This window comes from Ranitomeya imitator, chromosome 1 (genome assembly GCF_032444005.1).
Source record: "Ranitomeya imitator isolate aRanImi1 chromosome 1, aRanImi1.pri, whole genome shotgun sequence".
NCBI classification, from domain to species: Eukaryota; Metazoa; Chordata; class Amphibia; order Anura; family Dendrobatidae; genus Ranitomeya; species Ranitomeya imitator.
The window spans coordinates 626401664-626426052 of NC_091282.1; the positions used below are offsets into that span (position 1 = coordinate 626401664).

General features: G+C 45.9%; 2 protein-coding genes across 7 annotated transcripts in view; both read right to left on the reverse strand.

The window, feature by feature from the left end:
* LOC138637873 (cholinesterase-like) overlaps positions 1 to 24389 on the reverse strand; it is a 269681-nt gene that overhangs the window by 30492 nt on the left and 214800 nt on the right. The gene's annotated exons all lie outside the window — the stretch shown is intronic.
* On the reverse strand, positions 3174 to 5055 carry LOC138637910 (uncharacterized). Its single transcript, XM_069726836.1, has 2 exons — positions 4881 to 5055; positions 3174 to 4084 (listed from the first exon to the last, which is right to left on the reverse strand). Exons 1-2 carry the CDS (start codon positions 4994 to 4996, stop codon positions 3199 to 3201), a joined length of 1002 nt encoding a protein of 333 aa, XP_069582937.1. The 5' UTR covers positions 4997 to 5055; the 3' UTR covers positions 3174 to 3198.

Consider the following 24389-nt stretch of genomic DNA (forward strand, 5'->3'; position numbering starts at 1 on the left):
TTACTGTGTAAACCTTCTACCAGATCAGTAATGATTATGTTGAAGAGAACAGGTCCCAATACCGACCCCTGCGGTACCCCACTGGTCACAGCGACCCAGTTAGAGACTATACCAGATTCTTGAATCTTTCTTTCTTTCCACTCGTATTTCTAAACTTTTTCCTTCTGGAATCCTTTTGTATCTTGACTTTCCTATTTATGCCATTTCTCAGCATCTTTTTTCTTTCTTTTCCTTATGTAATTGAGCAAACTTTAATTACTTTCTTTAATTTTTAGGTTTCACAACGGGACGATAACCTGATAGACAACGACCTACTTATCACCCTGGTCCAGGAGCAAGTCCCGTTGTGGGACAGCCGGGATCCACTGCACTCGAACAACACCACGATCCGGCGGTTGTGGAATGAGGTGGCCCAAGCGATGTGGGATGGCTGGGACAACACCACGACACGGGTCCGAAGTGCATTTGGTAAGTATTGCACTGCAGTGTTAAGCAGCAGAGACCTTGGCCGTGCTCACTCGACTGTGTGTGATGAAAGAAACTCTCCGGAGTTTCTCTCATCACACACAGTTGGATGAGCACGGCAAAAAGTCCATTTTCTGACCATAATGTTTTTTTGGACAAAGTAAAAACACGTTGGCGTTCGATGAAGGACCGCTTCAACAAGGACCTGCGTCAAGAGAGTCGTGTTCCCAGTGGTTCAGGAGCAAGGATCCGAACATACAAGTACCATCGCGTTCTGGCATTTTTAAGACCGGTCCTTGCCCAGAGAACGTAAGTATTTATCACATGCTTTAGGTTGTATTGTATTGCCATAATCTGTATTGTTAAATTCCACAGGATTTTGCGTCTGGTTAATTTTTGGTATTAATGTTCTTTTTCCTTTTTTCACAGCACATACAGCACGACTGTCGGCCAAGGTTCTGGAGCGGTCCTTCATCCGACAGCCACGGACCCGTCCCAGCCATCCAGCAGCGCAGCAGCAGGTGGGCCTTCCACACTAACTGGAGACCAGGGAGCTGGTCCATCAGGTCTTCCCCTTTCGCAGTCCTCTTCAATTGCCCCCTTTTTTTTGGGCTCATCCCTGCAGCGGCAGAGGGCTTCGGACAGGTCACTCATGCCCGAGTTTTTGCACTTGAGCTCGGTTTTACACGAAGCAATCAAGGCTTTAGGTGACCGAATGGATGTTTCACATAACCTCTTGAATGCCCGTATCCAGGAGGTCACCAAAAGCCTTGATCAAGTGAAAGCCGACCTCCAGAGACCAACTCATCATTTTTTTAACCAAATTGAGCAGGGCATGTCGAAACACCTTACTCCTGATCTCCAGCTGAGTGTGATGCAGGCCTGCAATGCTGCTTACGTGCAGGCTATGCAGCAGAGTCGGTATTTCCAGCAGACAGTGGCGGCATATCCAACTGTGCCTTCACTGTCACGATTAACCTCAATGCCAATCTCTGCTGCATTCCACTGCACGGCCACCTCAATTCCTTCCACAGGTGGGCTCCACTACAGTGCCAGCACCATGACGAGTGCAGTTGGACATCCCACCGCCACCACCGTGACAACCGCTGCTCCTGCTTGGACCTCCTCCACTGACACCACGATGCAGCAGGACCCTGGCATGGCTTTCCGGACTGCCCCCACCACGATGCAGCAGGACCCTGGCATGGCTTTCCGGACCGCCCCCACCACGATGCAGCAGGACCCTGGCATGGCTTTCCGGACCGCCCCAACCATGATGCAGCAGGACCCTGGCATGGCTTTACGGACCACCCCCACCACGATGCAGCAGGACCCTGGCATGCCTTTACGTACCGCCCCCACCACGATGCAGCAAGACCCTGGCATGGCCGTCCACTCGACAAGCGCTATGGACTGTGACACAGTGCAGCTGGACCCTGACAGGTCACCCGCCATCACGCCTCGGCATATGAGCCCACCAAGACGTCCCCCAACCAGGCAAACCCCCAAAAAACCCAGAAAAAAAAACCCAGAGGACTCTTAGCATTCCTCCCCTTCACCTACCAATGTGTCTGTAATGTCAGTTTTGTCTCACCCTTCCAGTGCGTCTCAAGCCTCTCGTGTCAAGCCCCATCCCCAAACTTCCAGACCCTTCTAGTTTCATTGCCCCTTCTCCTGCCACCTCCGCGTCGTCCACGGTTAGCCAGGATTCACTTCTTCACACCCTCCATTTACATCACTCTACCCCAAGCCGGCGCAGTAAAAAATAATTTTTTTCAGCTGTTAACAAAATAAAGAAAGTTTGATTTGCCACAATTATGTTTGGTTTATTGTGTCTATCGCCGCCGGCAACACAAACCGTGCGCCAAGAAACGTCGCCACACACTTTTTGGCCCACATCATATCTCCAGTAGTTAAAAATAAAAAGACTGCAGCTTTGTGTGTCTTTAGTATACAGATATTGAGGTGGGCCAAAAAATATTACATGTATCTCTATAATCTCTTTTTGTCTGTGCCTAGTGTGGCAGTCTGAAGAGAAAATGGTGGAAATACAGTGCAGTCCTCTACTGAACAGGTCAGGTGTCAAAAAACTCATTAGTTATGACACCTGACCTGTTGAGTAGATAACTGCCTTGTTATAACCACCATTTTCTCTTCTTTACACATAATCTATTACACACAAATTGAGGGGACAATGGTTGTCACACGCTACATATCTATGCTCACCTGCCCAGGTGTCAGAAATAGTGAATTCATGAGCCTGTATATGTTTATCATGAATTCATTATTTCTGACACCTGACTTGATGAGTATAGATAGCGTGACAGTGATTGTCTCTTCGGTTTGTGTCCAATGGATACAGGAGAAGACAATCATGACGCAATGACGTCAACAAGCTTACCAATAAAGCAAAATGGCTGCCATTACTAGCAGTATGTGGCCAGTGTTTTATATCAGTATTTGTAAACTAAAACAAGGAGTGGAACAATTAGAGGTAAATTATTATATTAACATAATAACTAGCACCTCTGCCTTTATCACCCACTCCTGGTTTTGGATTACAAAAAATGATATTAAATACAGATCAAATACTGTCAGTTTTAGGATAACCTTGGTTTGGAGAGGAAAAAGATAGGAGACACGGTCAACACAAACAAAACTAAAGTTTATTAATGAGAAATATTATTATCATTGTAGAAAATTACTGGTACAGATATAATTACAACAGGACATTTACACAACATTGTCCTGCCATGACACACGTCCAATATCTGAATCAAAAAAGGCAGCAAATTGGTTCCGCATGTGACCAACGGCTGCAGTTGACCGCAGTGGGTGATGCTGGAAATCGGGCAGTGGGTGTGCAACTGGTTCATCCAGTTCAATGTTGGGTCGCTCCTTAGTCATTATGTAATTGTGGAGAACCACACAGGCTTTGACCACCTCGTCGACTGTTTCCACTTTTAGATTTATGTCTGATGCAAGAATGCGCCATTTAGCGACCAGAATGCCAAAGGTACACTCTACTGTTCTTCGGGCCCTGGTCAGTCTGTAGTTAATGATCCTTCTAGTGTGGTTCAAGTCCCGACTGGAATAGGGCTTCAGTAGGTTTTCACACATCTGGAAGGCCTCATCCCCAACCATAACAAATGGCAGTGGTGGACCTTGAGTGTTGGAGAGAGGTTGTGGCAGGGGAAAATTGAAATTTTTGCCATACACATGCCGGCCCATATCTGAGTTCTTGAAAGTCTGGGAATTGTTGCCACGGCCAAAAGCTCCAATGTCCACGGTGATGAAGCGACAATCCACATCAGCTATTGCCATGAGCACAACAGAAAAATATTTTTTATAGTTAAAAAACTCCGATCCTGTTCTGGCAGGTTTGATAATATGGATGTGCTTTCCATCCACCGCTCCTAAACAGTTGGGGAAATCACACACATTCCAGAATTTTTCAGCTATTTCAAGCCACATGTCTGCAGTGGGTACAGGTATAAACTTATCCCGGAGTACATTCCACAAAGCCTGGCAGGTGTCCGCAACTATTCCGGACAGGGTGGATATTCCAAGCCGGTATTGGAAGTGGAGGGATGATAAACTCTCTCCGGTTGCCAGAAATCTGTAAGAAAAAGAGAAACAAAAAAATTACAATCTATTCTATCTATGGTGTGTTTACGCTAAAGAAAGATAGGTAAATAGTAGTGTTGAGCGATACCGTCCGATACTTGAAAGTATCGGTATCGGATAGTATCGGCCGATACCCAAAAAATATCGGATATCGCCGATACCGATATCCGATACCAATACAAGTCAATGGGACATCAAGTATCGGAATGTATCCTGATGGTTCCCAGGGTCTGAAGGAGAGGAAACTCTCCTTCAGGCCCTGGGATCCATAGTGAGGTGTAAAATAAAGAATTAAAATAAAAAATATTGATATGCTCACCTCTCCGGCGGCCCCTGGACATCACGCTGGTAACCGGCCGGCTTCTTTGTTTAAAATGAGCGCGTTTAGGACCTGCGAATGACGTCGCGGCTTCTGATTGGTCGCGTGCCGCTCATGTGACCGCCACGCGACCAATCAGAAGCCGCGACGTCATTCGCAGGTCCTAAACGCGCTCATTTTAAACAAAGAAGCCGGCCGGTTACCAGCGTGATGTCCAGGGGCCGCCGGAGAGGTGAGCATATCAATATTTTTTATTTTAATTCTTTATTTTACACATCCCTATTGATCCGATACCGATGCCCGATACTACAAAAGTATCGGATCTCGGTATCGGAATTCCGATACTGCAAGTATCGGCAGATACCCGATACTTGCGGTATCGGAATGCTCAACACTAGTAAATAGCCAAAACATACATGTGTGAAAACAAAAAATTTGGACTGTCACTGGGTTTAGATTTGTAACGTACCTTAATGTAACCAGCAGACGTTCCTCCGGTGGAATCGCTCTACGGAGCTGGGTGTCCTGTCTCCGAATGGTTCCTTGGACACAAGCAAGCAAATCCCGGAATGAGTCTTGCGACATCCTTGTATATTCATGGAATTTCTCTGGGTTGGCATTAAGCTCGGCATAGAGCGTGTGATAGGCTCTCATGTACTTCGCTAATGGGGTGCCTCCTAAAACGCCTACGTTGTCTCCTTCTCCATCTTTCGCGATTTCTGTCTTGCTCCCAAGCAAAAGCACAGGCAAGAAACAGCTTGAAGCTGAAATCCAGGTTGAAATAAAAGCTCTCCATGCGAAGATCCATCATGACACAGGATACAGTAGCAAACTTTTAAAATTTCAGTAGCCCCAGGGTCTATATATAGAGATCCCAACATATACGCCCTCTTTAGTCCCATTGGCGGTGTCTGGTTATCTTGATTTTTCTCTTGTGAAATTTCTCATCATACGCACCAAAAACGCAAACGCAGGAAAAAACACATGTAAACGCGTACAAACGGTGCGTTTTTTTAACCGCATGCGACAACGTATGCGTTTAAAAAACGCTGCGTTTGTGCGCGTTTATATGCGTTTTTATCAACACATGCAGATGCGTTTCAAACGCAGCGGCAAAAAACGCAAATGTGAAACCAGCCTTATATGGATACACCTGGGTGGGCCATTTATAAAGTTGGATCCAAAATGTCCGACTACAAAATGGCCACCATGGTCACCACCCTTCTTGAAAAGTTCCCCCCCTCCCGTATACAGTACTAATGTGCCACAAACAGGAAGTTGATATCACCAACCATTCCCATTTTATTTAGGTGCATCCATATACATGGCCCACCCTGTAGTTTATGTCACACTGGATAGTTGATGCTTCAGTGTCACCTAGATATATAAGATACTAGTTATAAATCAACCAAACTTAGACCATACCTGATGCAATCAGTTTATAACTGCATGGGGAACAAATCCCCTTCTTACTTGGTACTCGCTCAGAGGTCCTACAAATGTGCTTCCACATGGCTAATGCGCTCCATAGCGATGTCCACATGACCAGAATTACTGATCACATGTTTAAAAATGTCCTAATGGAACGCATCTGCACTCCACCGTGCATCGAGCTGGAAATGTCGGTGCACTCGTGATCGGGAGTGACAGATAACAGGTCAGGAATGTCCTACTGGGCAATATACTGTGCATATTAATTAGTGCATATTACAGAAAGCTCCTACCATTTTTTTCTTCCGGAAAAGTAATTGCATTTCATATTATCAATAACATCAATGCTAAACTAGCATCTATATAATTTATGATGCAAAATTCACCATGAATACATGCCAGATAAACAATGCGCTTCATATGACAAACTGTAAATACATTCCAGACACACCAGCTAAAAATATGGCGGAAGAGGGGTTTATAAGAAGTATGGCCTTAGATCAGGGCCGGCGTCAGCACCCGGCACACCGGGCAAATGCCGGGGCCCTGGGGAGAGAGGGGGGCCCACTCACGCTGTCATAGATACAGCTGGGAGAGCAGAGCAGGAGATAACATGCTCTCTCCGTCCACAAAGTCACTGCTGGCTGCGTTCTCTTAACCCCTATGTGCCAGCTCTGACACAAGCATCTTCTCACTCAGTGAGTGCAGCCAGGCAGGCACACATAGGGGTTAAGAGAAGGCAGCCAGTGTGACATTGTTTGTGGGCGGAGAGAGCACATTCTCTGCTCTGCTCTCCGCCCCTGGCTGGCTGCCGTGCTGCTGAAGTTATGAGGCAGATTCAGGAGGAGCTCCTAGTCCTACCAGTGCCTGAGTGAGTGGCGCTGCTATATACTACGTGGGCTGCGCTGCTATATACTACGTGGGCTGCACTGCTATATACTACGTGGGCTGCGCTGCTATATACTACATGGGCTGCTATATGCTACGTGGGCTGCTATATACTATGTGGGCAGTGTTATATACTACATGGCTGTGTTTATATGCGATCATGAATCGGGGTATGTGTTAAAGGGGGGGCCCACTGAGACTCTTTCACCCGGGGCCCTCAAAAACCTGGAGCCGGCCCTGCCTTAGATGCCCACTTATATCAGGGCTGGAAACGCCCCAATATCAATAATCAGTAGAAAATATATTCCAGTATACTTGCCTAAAAAAAGATATTAACGAAAAAAAGGGCACAGTTAAGAAACCTATACACCAGAGACTGTAAGTAGACCAGCACCAGTAGACATAGATGGAGGTTACAAGAAACTGATGGAAATCGGTTGTTAGTTAATCCGGTTAGAGGCCATGGACTCTAGACAGAGTTTGCACCTTGCTTCATGGTGGAGAATCTTTTTATCACAATTCTCCATTCTTACAGCAGGAGGGATGACTCCAATAATATTGAAAGAGATTTCCTTAATGTCCCCCCTATGCCTGGCCAGGAAGGTGTACCTGTTATTGAGAACAAATGTTCACTTATGTGCACTCTCAGCTGTCTTTTAGTCTTGCCCACATAGTCCATGGGGCAAGAGCAGGTACAGACATAGACCACTTCAACTATTCTGCAGTTAGCAAAATCCCTCATGTTAAAAGTTCTCCCAATTGTTGAACTTTTAAATGTGTTACTAGGTGTTACATATTGGCAAAACCTACATGAGCTGCATCTGAACATATCTAGTGGTCTACGGTCAAGCCAAGAGCAGCTCTGCTTAAAGGGAACCTGTCATCAGGTTTGGCCGATATGAGTTACGGCTACTGCCTTTCAGGGCTTATCTACAGCATTCCGTAATGCTGTAGATAAGCCCCGATGCAGCCTGCAAGAGAAGAAAAATAACTTTTATTATACTCACCTGCAGGAGGTCTGGTCTGATGGGTGTTGCTGGTCTTGGTCCGATGCCTCCCATCTTCTTCTTCGATGCCGCCCTCCTGCTTACTTCACAGGCTCCCTGGCATTGCGCTCCTGCGCAGGCATACTTATCTGCTCTGTTGAAGGCAGAGCAAATTCCTGCAGTGCACAGGCACTGGGTCCCTCTGATCTTTCCCGGCACCTGCGCACTGCAGTACTTTGCTCTGCCCTCAACAGGGCACATAAGTACGCCTGAGCAGGAGCTCGGTGCTGGGGAGCCTGTGTGGATTATTTAGAGATGCATCAAGAAACAAGCAGGAGGGCGGCATCACAAGAAGATGGGAGACACCGGACCAAGACCAGCGACACCCATCAGACCGGACCTCCCCGCAGGGAGGTATTATAAATGTTATTTTTCTTCTCTTGCAGGTTGGATTGGAGGCTTATCTACAGCATTATATTATGAAGATAAGCCCTGAAAAGGGGTGGCTATAACTCGTATCGGCCAAATCTGGTGACAGCTTCACTTTGTGATGCAACTGCAAGGCAGTTCCACACAACCTCACCCAGGGGGCGCAGGTATGGGGGACAAGGTAGCACTCACTGTGTAGCACCACAGTGCAATGTGCAGAGTGCCACTAGGAGGCAGCAGAGTGGTCAGACAGGCCGATCTGCAACAAACAGGAGACGAAGTACCAGATGTTACAGCAGAGCATGTAGTCAGAGCCAAATAGGAGCACAGTATTCAAAACATGAGGCATAAGACGGAGTCAGGGTACAAGCCAGAGAGCCAAAAGCCAGTCAGGGAATGCGGTACAGACGGAACACAAGAGGCGGGGTCAGAGATCAGGCTGAGTCATACACTGTAGGGAATGGGTCTAATAGAAAATCGGGAAGTCAGAGGCAGAAGGAACACCAAGGTATAATGGTCAGCTGCTCTAGCCAGGAAGCAAGAACTATCAGTGACACTGGCCAGCAGACTACAGAGGATTTAAAAATCCCAGCCAGCTCCAAAACGAGGCCGAGGGGATTAAGTCCCACATGACCAGTCCAGAGAAGGAACAGCAGCAAATAAACTCTGGACTGGATCATGACAATTCCCCCCTCTCAATGGGGGGCCACAGGACCTCCAGGCTTCCCTAGACAATGAGCGTGAAAGGCCTGGACCAACCGATCCACATGGACCGAATGCGCCAGCTCCCACGGATCCTCAGGACTGTAACCTTTCCAATGGACCAAATACTGAAGTGAGTGGCGGCGCATAAGAGAATTCACCACCCTTTCCACCTTAAACTTGGTCTGGCCATCCACAACAGGTGGAGGGTGCGAAGGAGATTTCCCTGAGGAAGGCACCGACAGCTTCAAAAGTGCCTTATGGAACACATTGGAGATCCGCAACGATGGTGGCAAGCGCAGACGAAAGGCCACAGGATTAACCACCTCTAAAATTTCATAAGGGCCAATAAAATTGGGACCCAACTTAGCAGAGGGAATCCTCAATCTTATATTCTTGGTGGATAACCATACCTTATCCCCCACCTGGTAAGTCGCCCCCCCCCCCCAGAACGTCGTTCATCTGCAAAAAATTTATATTTGCCCTGAGCCTCCCAATGTTTCTCTGAACCTCCCTCCAGACCTCCCCCATCATAGAAAGGCTGAATCAGCCCCTGGACACCCCGAATCCAGCCAGGAAAACTCACCAAAGCGCGGGTGAACCCCATAGTTGAGAAAGAACAGCGAAGTACCAGTGGACTGATTTACACAATTATTGAAAGCAAATTCCACCATGGGTGCTGCAGAGCACCAATCATGCTGTCTAGACGTGGCAAGAAATAATCAGAGAAGGATGTGCACACAGCTACAAATAAGGATATAGTGCTGGCTGAACCGAATGCACTAGTTAAAAGTTAAATCAGCCACACTCCAATTTATTTATTGAAAATTTAATAATTGCAGAAAAAAACAACAAAATAGAAAAACAAAAAGTGAGGTAAAAAATATAGCGAATATATTGTGACTAGTGTTGAGCCTTCCGATACTGCAAATATCGGGTATCGGCCGATATTCGCTGTATCGGAATTCCAATTCCGAGTTCCGATATTTTTGCGATATCGGAAATCGGAATCGGAAGTTCCTATAGTGAAATTATGCAGTATAATGAAGTGTGGGCGGTGCGTGGGTGGACACTGTGAGTGTCTGCATGTGCGGGTGGGGTCTGTGTGGGCCTGCCAGGGATTTGTACCTGCCTGCTGGGGCTCTGTGCGGGCCTACCAGGGCTCTCTGGGGTCTGTGCGGCATCTCTGTGCGGCGTGCGGGGTGTCTCTGTGCGGGGTTTCTGTGCGGCGTGCTGGGTGTCTCTGTGCGGGGTCTCTGTGCGGCGTGTGGGGTGTCTCTGTGCGGGGTCTCTGTGCGGCGTGCGGGGTGTCTCTGGGCGGGGTCTCTGTGTGGCGTGCGGGGTCTCTGTGCAGGGTTTCTGTGCAGCGTGCGGGGTGTCTCTGTGCGGGGTCTCTGTGCGGCGTGCGGGGTGTCTCTATGCATGGTCTCTGTGCGGCATGCGGGGTCTCTGTGCGGCATGCAGGGTGTCTCTGTGCAGGGTCTCTGTGCGGCGTGTGGGGTGTCTCTGTGCGGGGTGTCTCTGTGCGGCGTGCAGGGTCTCTGTGCGTGCATTGTCCAATGGGACTACAAGTCCTATCGGACGATGCCTGCTACACTGACAGTGATTGACACATTAGCCAATGATGTGACAGTAGTAGTCCCATCATCCAGCTAATGTGTTGAATGGAAAAAAAAAATACTCCATACATACTCCATACATACTCCATATAGTACATACATATAGACATACAGTACATTAAACATAGAGTTCATACTCACCATTACTTGTCATTTTGATCCCCGAAGTCAGTGTCAACCTGTAAAAAAGATGAAAATAACAAACAACCAATATACTCCCTGTCCGCAGAAATCCACGAGTGTCCCACGACGATCTCCCATGGAGAGCAGCAGCATCAGAAGATGCAACCGCTCTCCAGGGGCCCCAGAAACACAATGACGGGAGGAAGGGATTCCTCTGCCGCTGAAAAAAAATAGTCTGTAGCCTCACTTATGTCATTATGAGAAATTTTCCCACGCAGCAATTGCCATAAAGTGAGACTTTGTCCTAAGGTAAACTCTCAGTGATGCACTGCAGGAGCCATTGTCTCCTGTCAGTGTGTCACTGAGGGTCCTATAGGGCAGTGGCATCGGGGATCAAAATGACAAGTAATGGTGAGTATGAACTCTATGTTTAATGTACTGTATGTCTATATGTATCTACTGTATGGAGTAAGTATGGAGTATGTATGGAGTATTTTTTATTTTTTTCATTCAACACATTAGCCGGATGATGGGACTACTACTGTCTCATCATTGGCTAATGTGTCAATCACTGTCAGTGTAGCGGGCATCGTCCGATAGGACTTGTTGTCCCATCGGACGATGCCTGCACAGAGCCCCAGCACGCTGCACAGAGACACCCCGCACAGAGACACCCCGCACAGAGACCCCGCACGCCGCACAGAGACTCCCCGCACAGAGACCCCGCATGCCGCACAGAGACCCTGCACAGAGACCCTGCATGCCGCAGAGACACCCCGCACGCCGCACAGAGACCCCGGGTGCACGCCGCACAGAGATTCCGCACAGAGACACCCTGCACGCCGCACAGAGACCCGCACAGAGACACCCCGCACGCCGCACAGAGACTCTGCACAGGGACACCCCACACGCCACACAGAGACTCTGCACAGAGACACCCTGCACGGCACACAGAGACGCTGCACACGCACCGCCCACATTCTTCCCCCCTCCAGAAGAGAATGTAGAAGGACAGAAAGGGCTTATTTACATTCCGATATTTGTGTCCCATTGACTTGCATTGGTATCGGGTATCGGTATCGGCGATATCCAATATTTTTGGGATATCAGCCGATCCAATCCGATACCGATACTTCTGGATATCGGAAAGTATCGCTCAACACTAATTGTGACGTTTCGACCTGTCTAAGTGTGTTTCAAACAACGCTAGAAAACAAGCACAATAAAAATATACATTATAATAACAAATAACAATTGAAAAATAATAATTAACAAGTTACAAATAAATTTTGGGTATACGGAGAATGGTAATATCCAAATAGTTGTATCACTGACAAAAGTAACCACTAGCAAATATACAAAAAAAAACTAAAAATCAGGTTTCTTTTTTTGTGAGTACACATGCGCGATCTTATGTAGCTGTACTCATCATATCTGAATTGTTGGATTCCCCTCTAACCTTTAGCGCCTCACAGATGCCCGGAAGGGATGCGCTCCCCAGCATATATACTAGCATCGTGCGCCATTCCATGTGGCTTAATTCATTACACCTATGGAGGGTCTCTATATTGTTAGCCAGCACAGAGTCTATCACAACACCCCAAGGAAGTCCACACGAAACACACGTCGGGTTTGCAAGCATGAGGTCCAACAAAGGGATATGGGTAAGCCATGGGACTTCACATTACTATATAACCTTAGGATGTTTTTTATACTGCCTATTTTCTAATATCTTATGAATGTTGGATCTGGACAATGCTCTTGACATATTGATTGGCATAGTAGTTCTTGAGCTTTTTTAGATAGTATATACATTACATACATCTATAATATAATGGTGGGAGCGTCACTGTCCAAAGCATTTATAGACTGTGCAATCACGATGCGCCTGTACAGTCTGGATCCCACAGAGTTACGCTGCCGGGGATGAGGATTGTGGCCCACGAGATTGCGATATGCGCAGCAGCGTAGCTACCCGGGTGCACAGACTGGGCCCAACCGGAGCTACGCTACTGTAACTATAATGGTGTGCACAGCGGCCGATACAGTTACATTCTGCGGCAGAGCAGGGAGAATCGATCTCCCTGCTCTGCTGCCCGGCCACTATGGGGCCCCTGAGCAGGTGGGCGGCGGTGCCAGCAGTGGGCCCCCTGCCTGTCATCTCAGGGTCAGCTGTATCGGCATTTAGCCGATGCAGAAGACTGCATGGAAGAGGGAAGGAACACTACGCTCCTTCTCACATCATCCCCCTGTCAGCATCTGACGTCACCAACGCCGACACTGACAGGGGGTGCGATGACATCACTGCCCGGCGCCCCTGGATTGGAGGTGTGTGGGAGCAGGGAGCAGCTCAGGAACCATGAAGAAGAGAGGTGAGTATTTATACCAATATAAATGCTCGCCACCCGGTCAATGCTGCTCCTCCTTACCTTATGTGGTTAGACCCTAGCCTCTCTACACTTGAGTCTTCATCTGGAATTGTTAATGTATTTATTTTATTGTTATTGTTTTTTACAATAACATTTCATTGATTTCTGCAAATGGTGGATATAAGACTCCATGTTCTTGTAGAATCTGGATGTATTTTTAGAGTGTCCTCCTATTGAGATAGGCATCATGGATGCTTGTGGCCTCGTTTTTTCTTTTTTAATGTCACTTTACTAGTTTGGATGATATTGATTCTGACCATTCTCTATGGGACTGCCGGAAAACACTAGAGCACTGTGTTCGACTATCTGCTGGTGGTTTTCATGTCTGGCCACCACTCTATCCTTAACCCCTTCATGACCTTGGGATTTTTCGTTTTTCCGTGTTCGTTTTTCACTCCCCTCCTTCCCAGAGCCATAACTTTTTTATTTTTCCGTAAATTTGGCCATGTGAGGGCTTATTTTTTGCGGGACGAGTTGTACTTTTGAACGACATCATTGGTTTTAGCATGTCGTGTACTAGAAAGCGGGAAAAAAATTCCAAGTGCGGTGAAATTGCAAAAAAAGTGCAATCCCACACTTGTTTTTTGTTTGGCTTTTTTGCTAGGTTCACTAAATGCTAAAACTGACCTGCCATTATGATTCTCCAGGTCAGTACGAGTTCATAGACACTTAACATGACTAGGTTATTTTTTATCTAAGTGGTGAAAAAAAATTCCAAACTTTGCTAAAAAAAAAAAAAAATTGCGCCATTTTCCGATACTCGTAACGTCTCCATTTTTCATGATCTGGGGTCGGTTGAGGGCTTATTTTTTGCGTACCAAGATGACGTTTTTAATGATAGCATTTTGGTGCAGATACGTTCTTTTGATCGCCTGTTATTGCATTTTAATGCAATGTCGCGGTGACCAAAACAACGTAATTCTGGCGTTTCGAATTTTTTTCTCGCTACGCCGTTTAGCGATCAGGTTAATGCTTTTTTTTAATTGATAGATCGGGCGATTCTGAACGCGGTGATACCAAATATGTGAAGATTTGATTTTTTTTTTATTGATTTATTTTGATTGGGGCGAAAGGGGGGTGACTTAAACTTTTATATTTTTTTTATTTTTTTCACATTTTTTTAAACTTTTTTTTTAACTTTTGCCATGCTTCAATAGCCTCCATGGGAGGCTAGAAGCAGGCATAGCACGATCGGCTCTGCTACATAGCAGCGATCATCAGATCGCTGCTATGTAGCAGAATTGCAGGTGTGCTGTGAGCGCTGACCACAGGGTGGCGCTCACAGCTACCGGCGATCAGTAACCATAGAGGTCTCAAGGACCTCTATGGTTACAATGTACAAGCAGCGCTGACCTCCGATCATGTGACGGGGGTCGGCGATGCCGTCATTTCCGGCTGCCCGGCTGGATGCGGTAGTTAAATGCCACTGTCTGCGTTTGACAGCGGCATTTAATTAGTTAATAGGTGCGGGCAGATCGCGATTCTGCCTGCGCCTCTTACAGGCACATGTCAGCTGTTCAAAACAGCTGACATGTCCCGGCTTTGATGCGGGCTCACCGCCAGAGCCCGCATCAAAGCGGGGCTTCTGACCTCGGACGTACTATCCCGTCCGAGGTCAGAAAGGGGTTAATGTGGCATTTCAGATCCCAATTCATGGGATCAGAAAGGGTTTCTTATCCAAAGATTTTATCCATTCAATGTTTATGCTTAAAAGGTACAACTCTGCCGTTCACCTCTTCAAAAAAGCCTACTTCAAAACCCTTATTACCGCACTGTGCAACAATCCTAAACAACTGTGACACTTTTCATTTGCTCCTCAGTCCATGAGTGCAGGCCTCCACCACCAACCTCTGCTCTGACAATCTGGCTAATTATTTCAAAGAAAAAATTGACCATGTCCAACAGGACATTTTATCCTAATCCTCCCTCCTGCACTGCATCTAGCTCACATTCTGTTACCAGGCTCCTCATATCTTCTCGCACTATCACATGCAGCAGTTACTATATTTCCTCACATCTTTCTCAGTCCCTTTCCATTGCTGTCACCATTCACCTAACTAAAATTATTTAATCTTTCTTTCATCTTGTATCTTTTCCTCCTCCTTCAAACATTTCAGCATATATCCATTACTTAAAAAACATCTATTGACCAGAAGTGTGCTGCAAGCTACAGACCTGTCTTTAATCTTCCCTTCACTTCTAATCTTCAGGAGTATTTGGTGCACTCTCATTGAATCCAGTCCTATATCTAATATATTGCTCTTGTAGACCCTTTAAAATCCGATTTCCACTCTTTGCACTCCACTGAAACTGCCCTTTCTAAAGTCTCTATTGATCTACTAACAGGTAAATCCAATGGCCACTACTCCTTGCTGATTCTACTGGATCTCTCTGCAGAATTCAACACCATAGACCACCAACTCCTCCTCACTATGTTCCATTCTATCAGCCTCAATGATACTGTTTTCTCTTGGTTCTTTTCCTACATAAAGTGGGGAATAAATTATTAAGTCACCCTCGAATTGTGCAAGTTCTCCCACTTAAAAAGATGAGAGAGGCCTGTAATTGACATCATACGTAGACCACAACTATGAGAGTCAAAATGAGAAAACAAGTCCAGAAAATCACCTTTTGTGATTTGGCAAAATTTATTTTGCAAATTATGGTGGAAAATAAATATTTTGTCATTAACAAAAGTTAATCTCAATATTTTGTTATGTATTCTTTGTTGGCAATGACAGAGGGCAATGGTTTTCTGTAAGTCTTAACAAGGTTGGCACATGCTGTTGGTGGTATGTTGGCCCATTCCTCCATGCAGATCTTCTCTAGAGCAGTGATGTTTTGGTTCTGTCACTGGGCAACATGGACTGTCAACTCCCTCCAAAGGATTTCTATGGGGTTTAGATCTGGAGACTGGCTACTCCAGGACCTTCATATGCTTCTTATGAAGCTACTCCTTCGTTGCCCTGGTGGTGTGCTTGGGATCATTATCATGCTGAAAGACCCATCCACGTTTGATTTTCAATGCCCTTGCTGATGGAAGGATGTTTGCACTCAAAATCTCACGAATCGATACATGGCCCCATTCTTTCTTTCATGTACACGAATCAGTCATCCTGGTGGCTTTGCAGATAACAGCCCGAAAGCATGATGTTGCCACCCCCACTTTTCACAGTAGGTATGGTGTTCTTTGGATGCAACTCAGCATTCTGTCTCCTCCAAACACTACGAGATTTGTTTCTACCAAACAGTTTTACTTTGGTTTCATCAGACCATATGACATTCTCCCAATACTCTTCTGGATAATCCAAACGCTCTCTAGTAAACTACAGATTGGCCTGGACATGTATTGGCTTAAAGGGACACTGTCACCTGGATTTGGAGGGAACAATCTTCAGCCATGGAGGCGGGGTTTTGGGGTTTTTGATTCACCCTTTCCTTACCCGCTGGCTGCATGCTGGCTGCAATATTGGATTGAAGTTCATTCTCTGTCCTCCATAGTACATGCCTGCACAAGGCAATCTTCCCTTGCGCAGGTGTGTACTATGGAGGACAGAGAATGAACTTCAATCCAATATTGCAGCCAGCATGCAGCCAGCGGGTAAGGAAAGGGTGAATCAAAAACCCAAAAACCCCGCCTCCATGGCTGAAGATTGTTCCCTCCAAATCCAGGTGACAGTGTCCCTTTAAGCAGGGGGACACGTCTGGCACTGCAGGATATGAGTCCCTGGCGGCATAGTATGTTACTGATGGTAGCCTTTGTTACATTGGTCCCAGCTCTATTCAGGTCTTTCACTAGGTCCCCCCATGTGGTTCTGACTTTTGCTCACCATTCTTGTGCCTCAGATTGAGGGAGATTATCAGTGGTCTTGTAGGTCTTCCATTTTCTTATTATTGTTCCCACTGTTGATTTCATTACACCAAGCTGCTTGCCTATTGCAGATTCAGTCTTCCCAGTCTGGCGCAGGGCTAAAATTTTGCTTCTGGTGTCCTTCGACAGCTCTTTGGTCTTCACTATAGTGGAGTTTGGAGTGTGACTGTTTGAAACAGGTACCATTACTACAGGTAATGAGTGGAGGACAGAGGAGTCTCTTGAAGAAGTTACAGGTCTGTGAGAACCAGAAATCTTGCATGTTTTTAGGTGACCAAATACTTATTCTCCACCATAATTTGCAAAATAAATCTTGCCAAATCAGACAAGGTGATTTTCTGGATTTGTGTTCTCATTTTGACTTTATAGTTGTAGTCTACCTTTCATGTCAATTAAAGGCCTGTCTCATCTTTTTAAGTGGGAGAACATGCACAGTTGGTGGCTGACTAAAAAACTTTTTTTACCCACTGTATCTGACCATTCCTTCAGTGTGTTTTTTGCTTGATCCTCTTCCTCTCCTCTCCCCTTACTGTTGGGGTCCAGTTCTAAGTCTCTTCTCCTTATATCATGCCTCTGTTGGACAAACTATCAGCAGATATTGTTTACGGTACCATCGCTATGCTTATGACATCTAATTACACAACTCATCTTCTGACATCACTCCTGCATTACTCCAAAATACAGGTGATTTCCTTTGCACTTTCTCTAACATCATGTCCTCCATCTATCTAAAACCAAATCTCTCAAAAACTGAACCTGGTGTTTGCTCCCACTGCTAACCGTCCCAAATCCAACATTACCATTTCCGTCTGTAGTTCTATCATCTTTTCCCAATAGCATGTCTACCTGTCTGTATAGGGGTTATACACAGATGAGAAAAAGGATAACAGGATAACAATGTTTTGAACTTTTGACTTTCGGACTCCATATCTCATCATCCACTAACGCTTTCAACATGAGACAACCATCATTTTATAGACAATCACCTTGGCTATCTCATACATAAATTTGACTTGCAACTATTTAGCTTAGTTATGCAGATTATTGTCATGTCACAGCATTGTTATTGTTTTGCTCCTAAAAATCTAAATTTTAATTTTTATTATTTTATTAGTATTTTGTAAATCCGCCTTTGGCTGTCAACACTGCATGAATGCTTCTGGGCATGCTCTCTATCACATTCAAACATGTCTCACCCGATATCTGATCCCAGGTCTCTTCTACACATTCCCAAATTTCTCCTGATGTGCCATACCAGCATTACACCAGCATGTGTCCCAAAACAATACTGTTACTGGGAAAGTTCACCAACAACGGACACGTGGACAAGTGCTTATGGGCAGGGATGGTACATCTCTCTGATGGCACACTGGGTTAATATAGTAGAAGCCTGGACCCAGTTGGACCTTGGGATGGAACCCATCCTCCCACGAGGAGGATTGCGGCCCTACGTCAATCAGGGTTGACCCCACAGTCTACAGCTCCTGCTTCTCCTCCTCTTCAGCCTCCATCTCTAAAATTGACATATCAGTCAGAACCTGGAAGCACTACAGCATTGCCTCAGCCCAGTGGCAACAGGCTATGCTGAAGCTAATCTGCATATGTGACAAACCGCACAATGCAGAAGAGTTGTGGACAGCGCTGAAAGAGCGGTCAGATGTTTGGATGACACCGCTGAACCTATAGCCAGGCATGGTCGTATTTGTCAATCTACGCAACCTGGTGGCGGCTCTGAGGCAAGGTGAGCTCACAAACGTACCTTGCCTGGCCTATGTGCTTAACCTCGTGGTTCAACGTTTTCTGAAAAGCTACCCAGAGCTGCCAGATCTGCTAGTGAAAGTACGCCATCTGTCTGCCCATTTTAGAAAGTCAGCTACAGCTTCAGCTGCCCTTGCCATGTTTCAGCAGCATTTGCAGGTTCCGGCTCACCGAAAGGTGTGTGATGTCCTGTTCCTGGAACTTCACACTGCGCATGTTGGAAAGGATTTGTGAGCAGAACAGGGCAGTTGTTGACTGCCAACATCAACAAGGCCATCGATATTCAGCTCAGATCCACACATAAGACCTCAGGAGTGGACATGGATGTCAGACATATGTACCATCCTACAAAACGTTGAGGACTGCACCAAGATGGTGAGCGGCGATTACACCATTATTAGCGTTATCATCCTGCTTCTCAGCATTCTGAAAACCTCTCTGCTCACAATTAAAGAGGATGCATTTCAGGCAGAGCACAAGGACATGGAATAAGGAACAATAGAGGGGGATTACACTCAGCCCAGCCTCAAGTCTTCTCAACGTGGATTGGTAGGCAATGAGGAGGAGGAAGGGGAAGAGCAGGAGCTAATTTCATGCACTATGGACGGTATTAAAGCACAGCTGTCATACCATCTGTTCAGCGGGTATGGCCTGAGGACAGTGAGGAGGAGGATAAGGATGAGGAGGAGGAGGACAGCATGGTATGTCATCCTGTTGGTGAGCACACGGAAGTCTTGCCTGTTAGCAGTCTGGCACGCATGGCTGAATTTATGTTGTGCTGCGTTTCACGTGACCCTCACATTATAACAATTTTTGGTGACACTCGTTACTGGTTGGTGTCACTTCTAGACCCATGCTACAAAGAGAACTTTCAATCTCTTCTGCCAGAGGCAGAGAGGTGTACAAAAATATGGCAGTGCCAGAGGGCCCTTGTAGCGGAATTACTTAGAAAATTCCCATGTGAGAATGCTGGCAGGAGACATCAGAGTTTGCTGTGCAACCAAGGAGTCCAAGCGAGAGAGACAGAAGTACAATCCAGCTCAGGCACGGGAACAATGGCAAACGTCTGGGACAGTTTTCGCAGACCCTCCCAGAGGCAAGGGGTGCTGTCACAAGAAGTGCAATGTTTGGGAAGATGCTGAGGGAGTACCTTGCAGATAGTACAAATGTCCTCCGTGATTACTCTGTACCTTTTAATTATTGGGTACCCAAGCTGGACACGTGGCATGAACTGGCAATTTACGCCTTGGAGGTCCTGGCCTGCCCTGCTGCTAGCGTTCTGTCAAAGAGGGTTTTTAGTGCCGCTGGTGAAATTATAACAGATAAGCACATCCGCCGGTCAGCTGAAAATGCTGACAGGCTGACTCAAAAATGAACAAGGGCTGGATTGGGCAAGATTTCTGTACACCACCAAGTGAAAACAGTGAAACATAACCTCAAATACATTGTCTTTTTTGTAGAGGTGTATTGTCTTGCACCTCTCTCCAACCACACATGGCTATCCACTTCCTGATTTTGTCTGTTTGGTGTTATCCTCCTCCTCATCCTCATCATCCACAACCAGTACAACACAGGGTGAATGTATTCCGTGATGCAAAAGTCACTAAATTTTCGTGCAAAGGTGTTTTTCTGATGCCCGTCACTAACTAGAAACAAAAATAAACTCTCCCAGGGGGAACTGTCATCAAAATGAGATATAAGTATATTTTCCCCATTTATTCTTATATATTCCAGTTTTAATATCTCTGCACCGTCCTTTATGACCTAGTGTATATCTCTACAATATGAAAATATTGAAATACTATTATTTTATTTTTTTTCTATACCTGTCTCTGAGCTAGGGACAAACATATCTCGTTGGACACAATCTGGTATCATATACTGTATTTTCCGGACTATAAGACGCACCGGACTATAAGACGCACCCAGGTTTTAGAGGTGGAAAATAGGGAAAAAATATTTGAGGAAAAAAAAAATGTGGTGAAATTGAATAACATACTATTATATGTGGTGTTATTATATATAATAGTATGCTATTATATTGGAAGCTGCGGGTAGAAGATGGTGCTGCGGGACCAGTGTGGTGTCTGTAAAGTACTAAATGAAGACGCTGGAGGGTGAGTATAAGAATGGGGGCACAGGGCTTATAATTAAAGCACCACTCCAGAACTGAAAAATAACACTGGAGTGCTGCTTTAAGATCCCATTGGGAGAACTATAACTCCCAGCATGTCCTGCAGATGCTATGGCATGCTGGGAGTTATAGTTCAACACAGGAGTGGCAGAGTGCTTTACTGTGTGTTGTAAAGGCTAACCTTTTAATTGTGCCATCCAGCCACTGTGGTGAGCTAAAGAGCTGGAGCATCCCATGACTGCACACACAGAGCCCTTCCTCTTGTTGCCTCTCCACAGCACAGGTCATAACTTTTCTGTCTGGTGCAATCCCCATTAGGAAATGTGCTCCACTATTGTTAATGCCATCCAGTGCACATCTTGCCACATGTATGCAATCCTTGAGCAGCCGATCGAGGGTGCATACTGCTGTGCGAGATGTGAGCACGTTGTGCATTTGGAAACCCAGATTCTGAATCTAAATGTGCAGCTGGCAACACTGAGATCCATAGACAATATGGAGAGGAGTCTTCTGCTCACTGAGCAGACGATCAATGGGATAGATGAGGGGGGGGATGGTAGGATGGAGCTGCAGGATGATGAAGTAGCAAGCTGGGTGACAGTTAGGAAGCAGGGTAGAGGGAAGAGTGCCAGGGAGGCTAGTCCTGATTTGGCACACCCCAATAAGTTTGCTAAGTTGGCAGATGAGGGGGGTGCCAGTACAGGGGTAGCACTGCTGCAGCCAGGCATGTCCTCTGAAAGCCGGGGGAGTGACTGCTCCAGTAAGGAGGGAAATAGGAGAGCAGGGCAGGCCAGACAGGTGCTGGTAGTGGGGGACTCAATTATTAGGGGAACAGATAGGGCACTCTGTCACAAAGACAGGGATCGTCGAACGGTGTGCTGCCTACCTGGCGCTCGAGTCCGACATATTGCTGATTGGGTGGACAGATTACTGGGAGGGGCTGGTGAGGACCCAGCGGTCATGGTGCACATTGGCACAAATGACAAAGTTACAGGTAGGTGAAAGGTCCTTACAGATGATTTCAGGGAATTAGGCTTCAAGCTGAAAGCAAGGACCTCCAACGTGGTAGTTTCCGTAATACTGCCTGTACCACGTGCCATGCCAGAGAGGCAACAGGAGATTAGGGAGGTTAATAAGTGGCTCAAGAATTGGTGTAGGAAGGAGGGGTTTGGGTTCCTGCAGAACTGGGCCGACTTCTCAGTTGGCTACAGGCTCTACGCTAGGGACGGGCTGCACCTCAATAGGGAAGGTGCAGCTGTGCTGGGGGAGAAAAATGCTAGAAGGTTGGAGGAGTGTTTAAACTAGGAATTGGGGGGGAGGGTATTCAATTTATAGGAGGGGAAGACAGTGCAGACAGAGACCTGGGCACAAATAAGGAAGTTGGGGGTGGCATGGGGTGTGGGGTTAGAACAGTTAATAAATTAAGAAAGAATAGAGGTACAGAGAGGAACATCAAGTGCATGTATGCTAAATCCAGAAGCCTCGCCAACAAAATGGACGAATTAGAACTAATGTTGTTGGAGCATAATTATGACATGGTGGGGATATCTGAAACATGGCTGGATGAGAGCCATGACTGGGCTGATATCGTGCAGGGTTATAGCCTGTTCAGAAATGACCGTACAGATAAGCGAGGGGGTGGGGTGTGTCTATATGTAAAATCGTCCTTAAAACCCATCCTGCGTGATAATATAGGTGAATTTAATGAAAATGTAGAATCCCTGTGGGTGGAGATAAGGGGAGGGGTAAAAAATAATAAATTACTGATAGGGGTTTGTCATAAATCTCCAAAAATAATGGAAGCAATGGAGAATATCCTCGTAAAGCAAATAGATGAAGCTGTGACTCAAGGAGAAGTCATTATTATGGGGGACTTCAACTACCCTGAAATAGATTGGAAACTTGCAGTTCCAGCAAAGGTAATCGGTTTTTGACAACTATGAGAGACAATTACCTTTCACAACTGGTTCAGGACCCAACAAGAAGGGGGGCACTGCTAGATCTAATATTAACCAAAAGGCTGACCGCATAGCAAATATAAGGGTTGGGGGTCACTTGGGAAATAGCGATTACAAAATAATAAGTTTTCATGTATCCTTTAATAAGATGTGTAGTAGAGGGGTTACACGGACACTAAACTTCAGGAGGGCAAATTTCCAACGGATGAGAGAGGATCTTGGTGCAATTAACTGAGACACAAAAATACACAAAGAAAATGGGAGACATTTATTAGCATCCTGGATAGGACCTGTGCACAGTATATACCGTATGGGAATAAACATGCTAGGAATAGGAGGAAACCAATATGGCTAAATAGAGCTGTAAGGGGCGCAATAAGTGACAAAAAGAAAGCATTTAGAGAATTAAAGGAAGTAGTTAGTGAGGAGGCATTAAATAAATACAGAAAATTAAATAAATTCTGTAAAAAGCAAATCAAGGCAGCAAAGATTGAGACAGAGAGAATCGTTGCCAGAGAGAGTAAAAATAATCCCAAAATATTCTTAAACTACGTAAATAGTAAGAAACTAAAAAAATAGTCTGGGTGAAATGGTGGATGAGGATGAGGAAAAAGCCAATATGCTAAAAGACTTTTTTTCATCAGTATTTACACAAGAAAATCCCATGGCAGACAATATGACTAGTGATAAAAATTCCCCATTAAATGTCACCTGCTTAACCCAGCAGGAAGTGCGGCGGCGTCTAAAAATCACTAAAATTGACAAATCTCCAGTCCCGGATGGGATACACCACCGAGTAGGGTTGAGCGACTTTTCTTTTTATAGGATCGGGTCGGGTTTCACAAAACCCGACTTTTTCAAAAGTCGGGTCGAGTGAAATCTGCCGATCCTATAGAAAAGTCGGGGTCGGGGTCAGCCGAAACACGAAACCAAATGCAGTTCATTGGGTTTCTAATGGTTCCCAGGGTCTGAAGGAGAGGAAACTCTCCTTCAGGCCCTGGGATCCATATTTAAGTGTAAAATAAAGAATCAAAATAAAAAATATTGATATACTTACCCTCGGACGCGCCCTGGTTCTCACCGACATCCTTCCTTCCTAAGAATGAGCACCTGAAGGACCTTCGATGACATCGCGGCTTGTGATTGGTCGCATGAGCGGTCACATGGGCGTCACGCGACCAATCACAAGCCGCGACATCATCTGAGGTCCTTCAGGCGCTGATTCTTAGGAAGGAAGGCTGCGGGTTAGAACCAGGGCGCGTCCGAGGGTGAGTATATACCTATTAGGAATATACTCACCTTCGGACGCACCCTCGGACGCTTCCTTCCTAAGAATTAGCGCCTGAAGGGCCTTAGATGACGTCACGGCTTGTGGGGGGTCTGCAATACCAAGATAGGTTATTACACTTGGGGCTATTTAGTTTGGAAAAATGAAGACTAAGGGGTGATCTTATTTTAATGTATAAATATATGAGGGGACAGTACAAAGACCTTTCTGATGATCTTTTTAATCATAGACCTGAAACAGGGACAAGGGGGCATCCTCTATGTTTGGAGGAAAAAAGGTTTAAGCATACTATGGAACTCTCTGCCGTATGATGTTGTAATGAGTGATTCATTACTTAAATTTAAGAGGGGACTGGATACATT

Excerpts from the sequence above, each read along its gene's own strand:
- LOC138637910 (XM_069726836.1), bottom strand. The coding sequence starts at position 4,996 with ATGTCGCAAGACTCATTCCGGGATTTGCTTGCTTGTGTCCAAGGAACC. Across the intron at positions 4,085-4,880 it reads CGTCTGCTGGTTACATTAAG|ATTTCTGGCAACCGGAGAGA; the intron begins GTACGTTACAAA and ends TTTTTCTTACAG.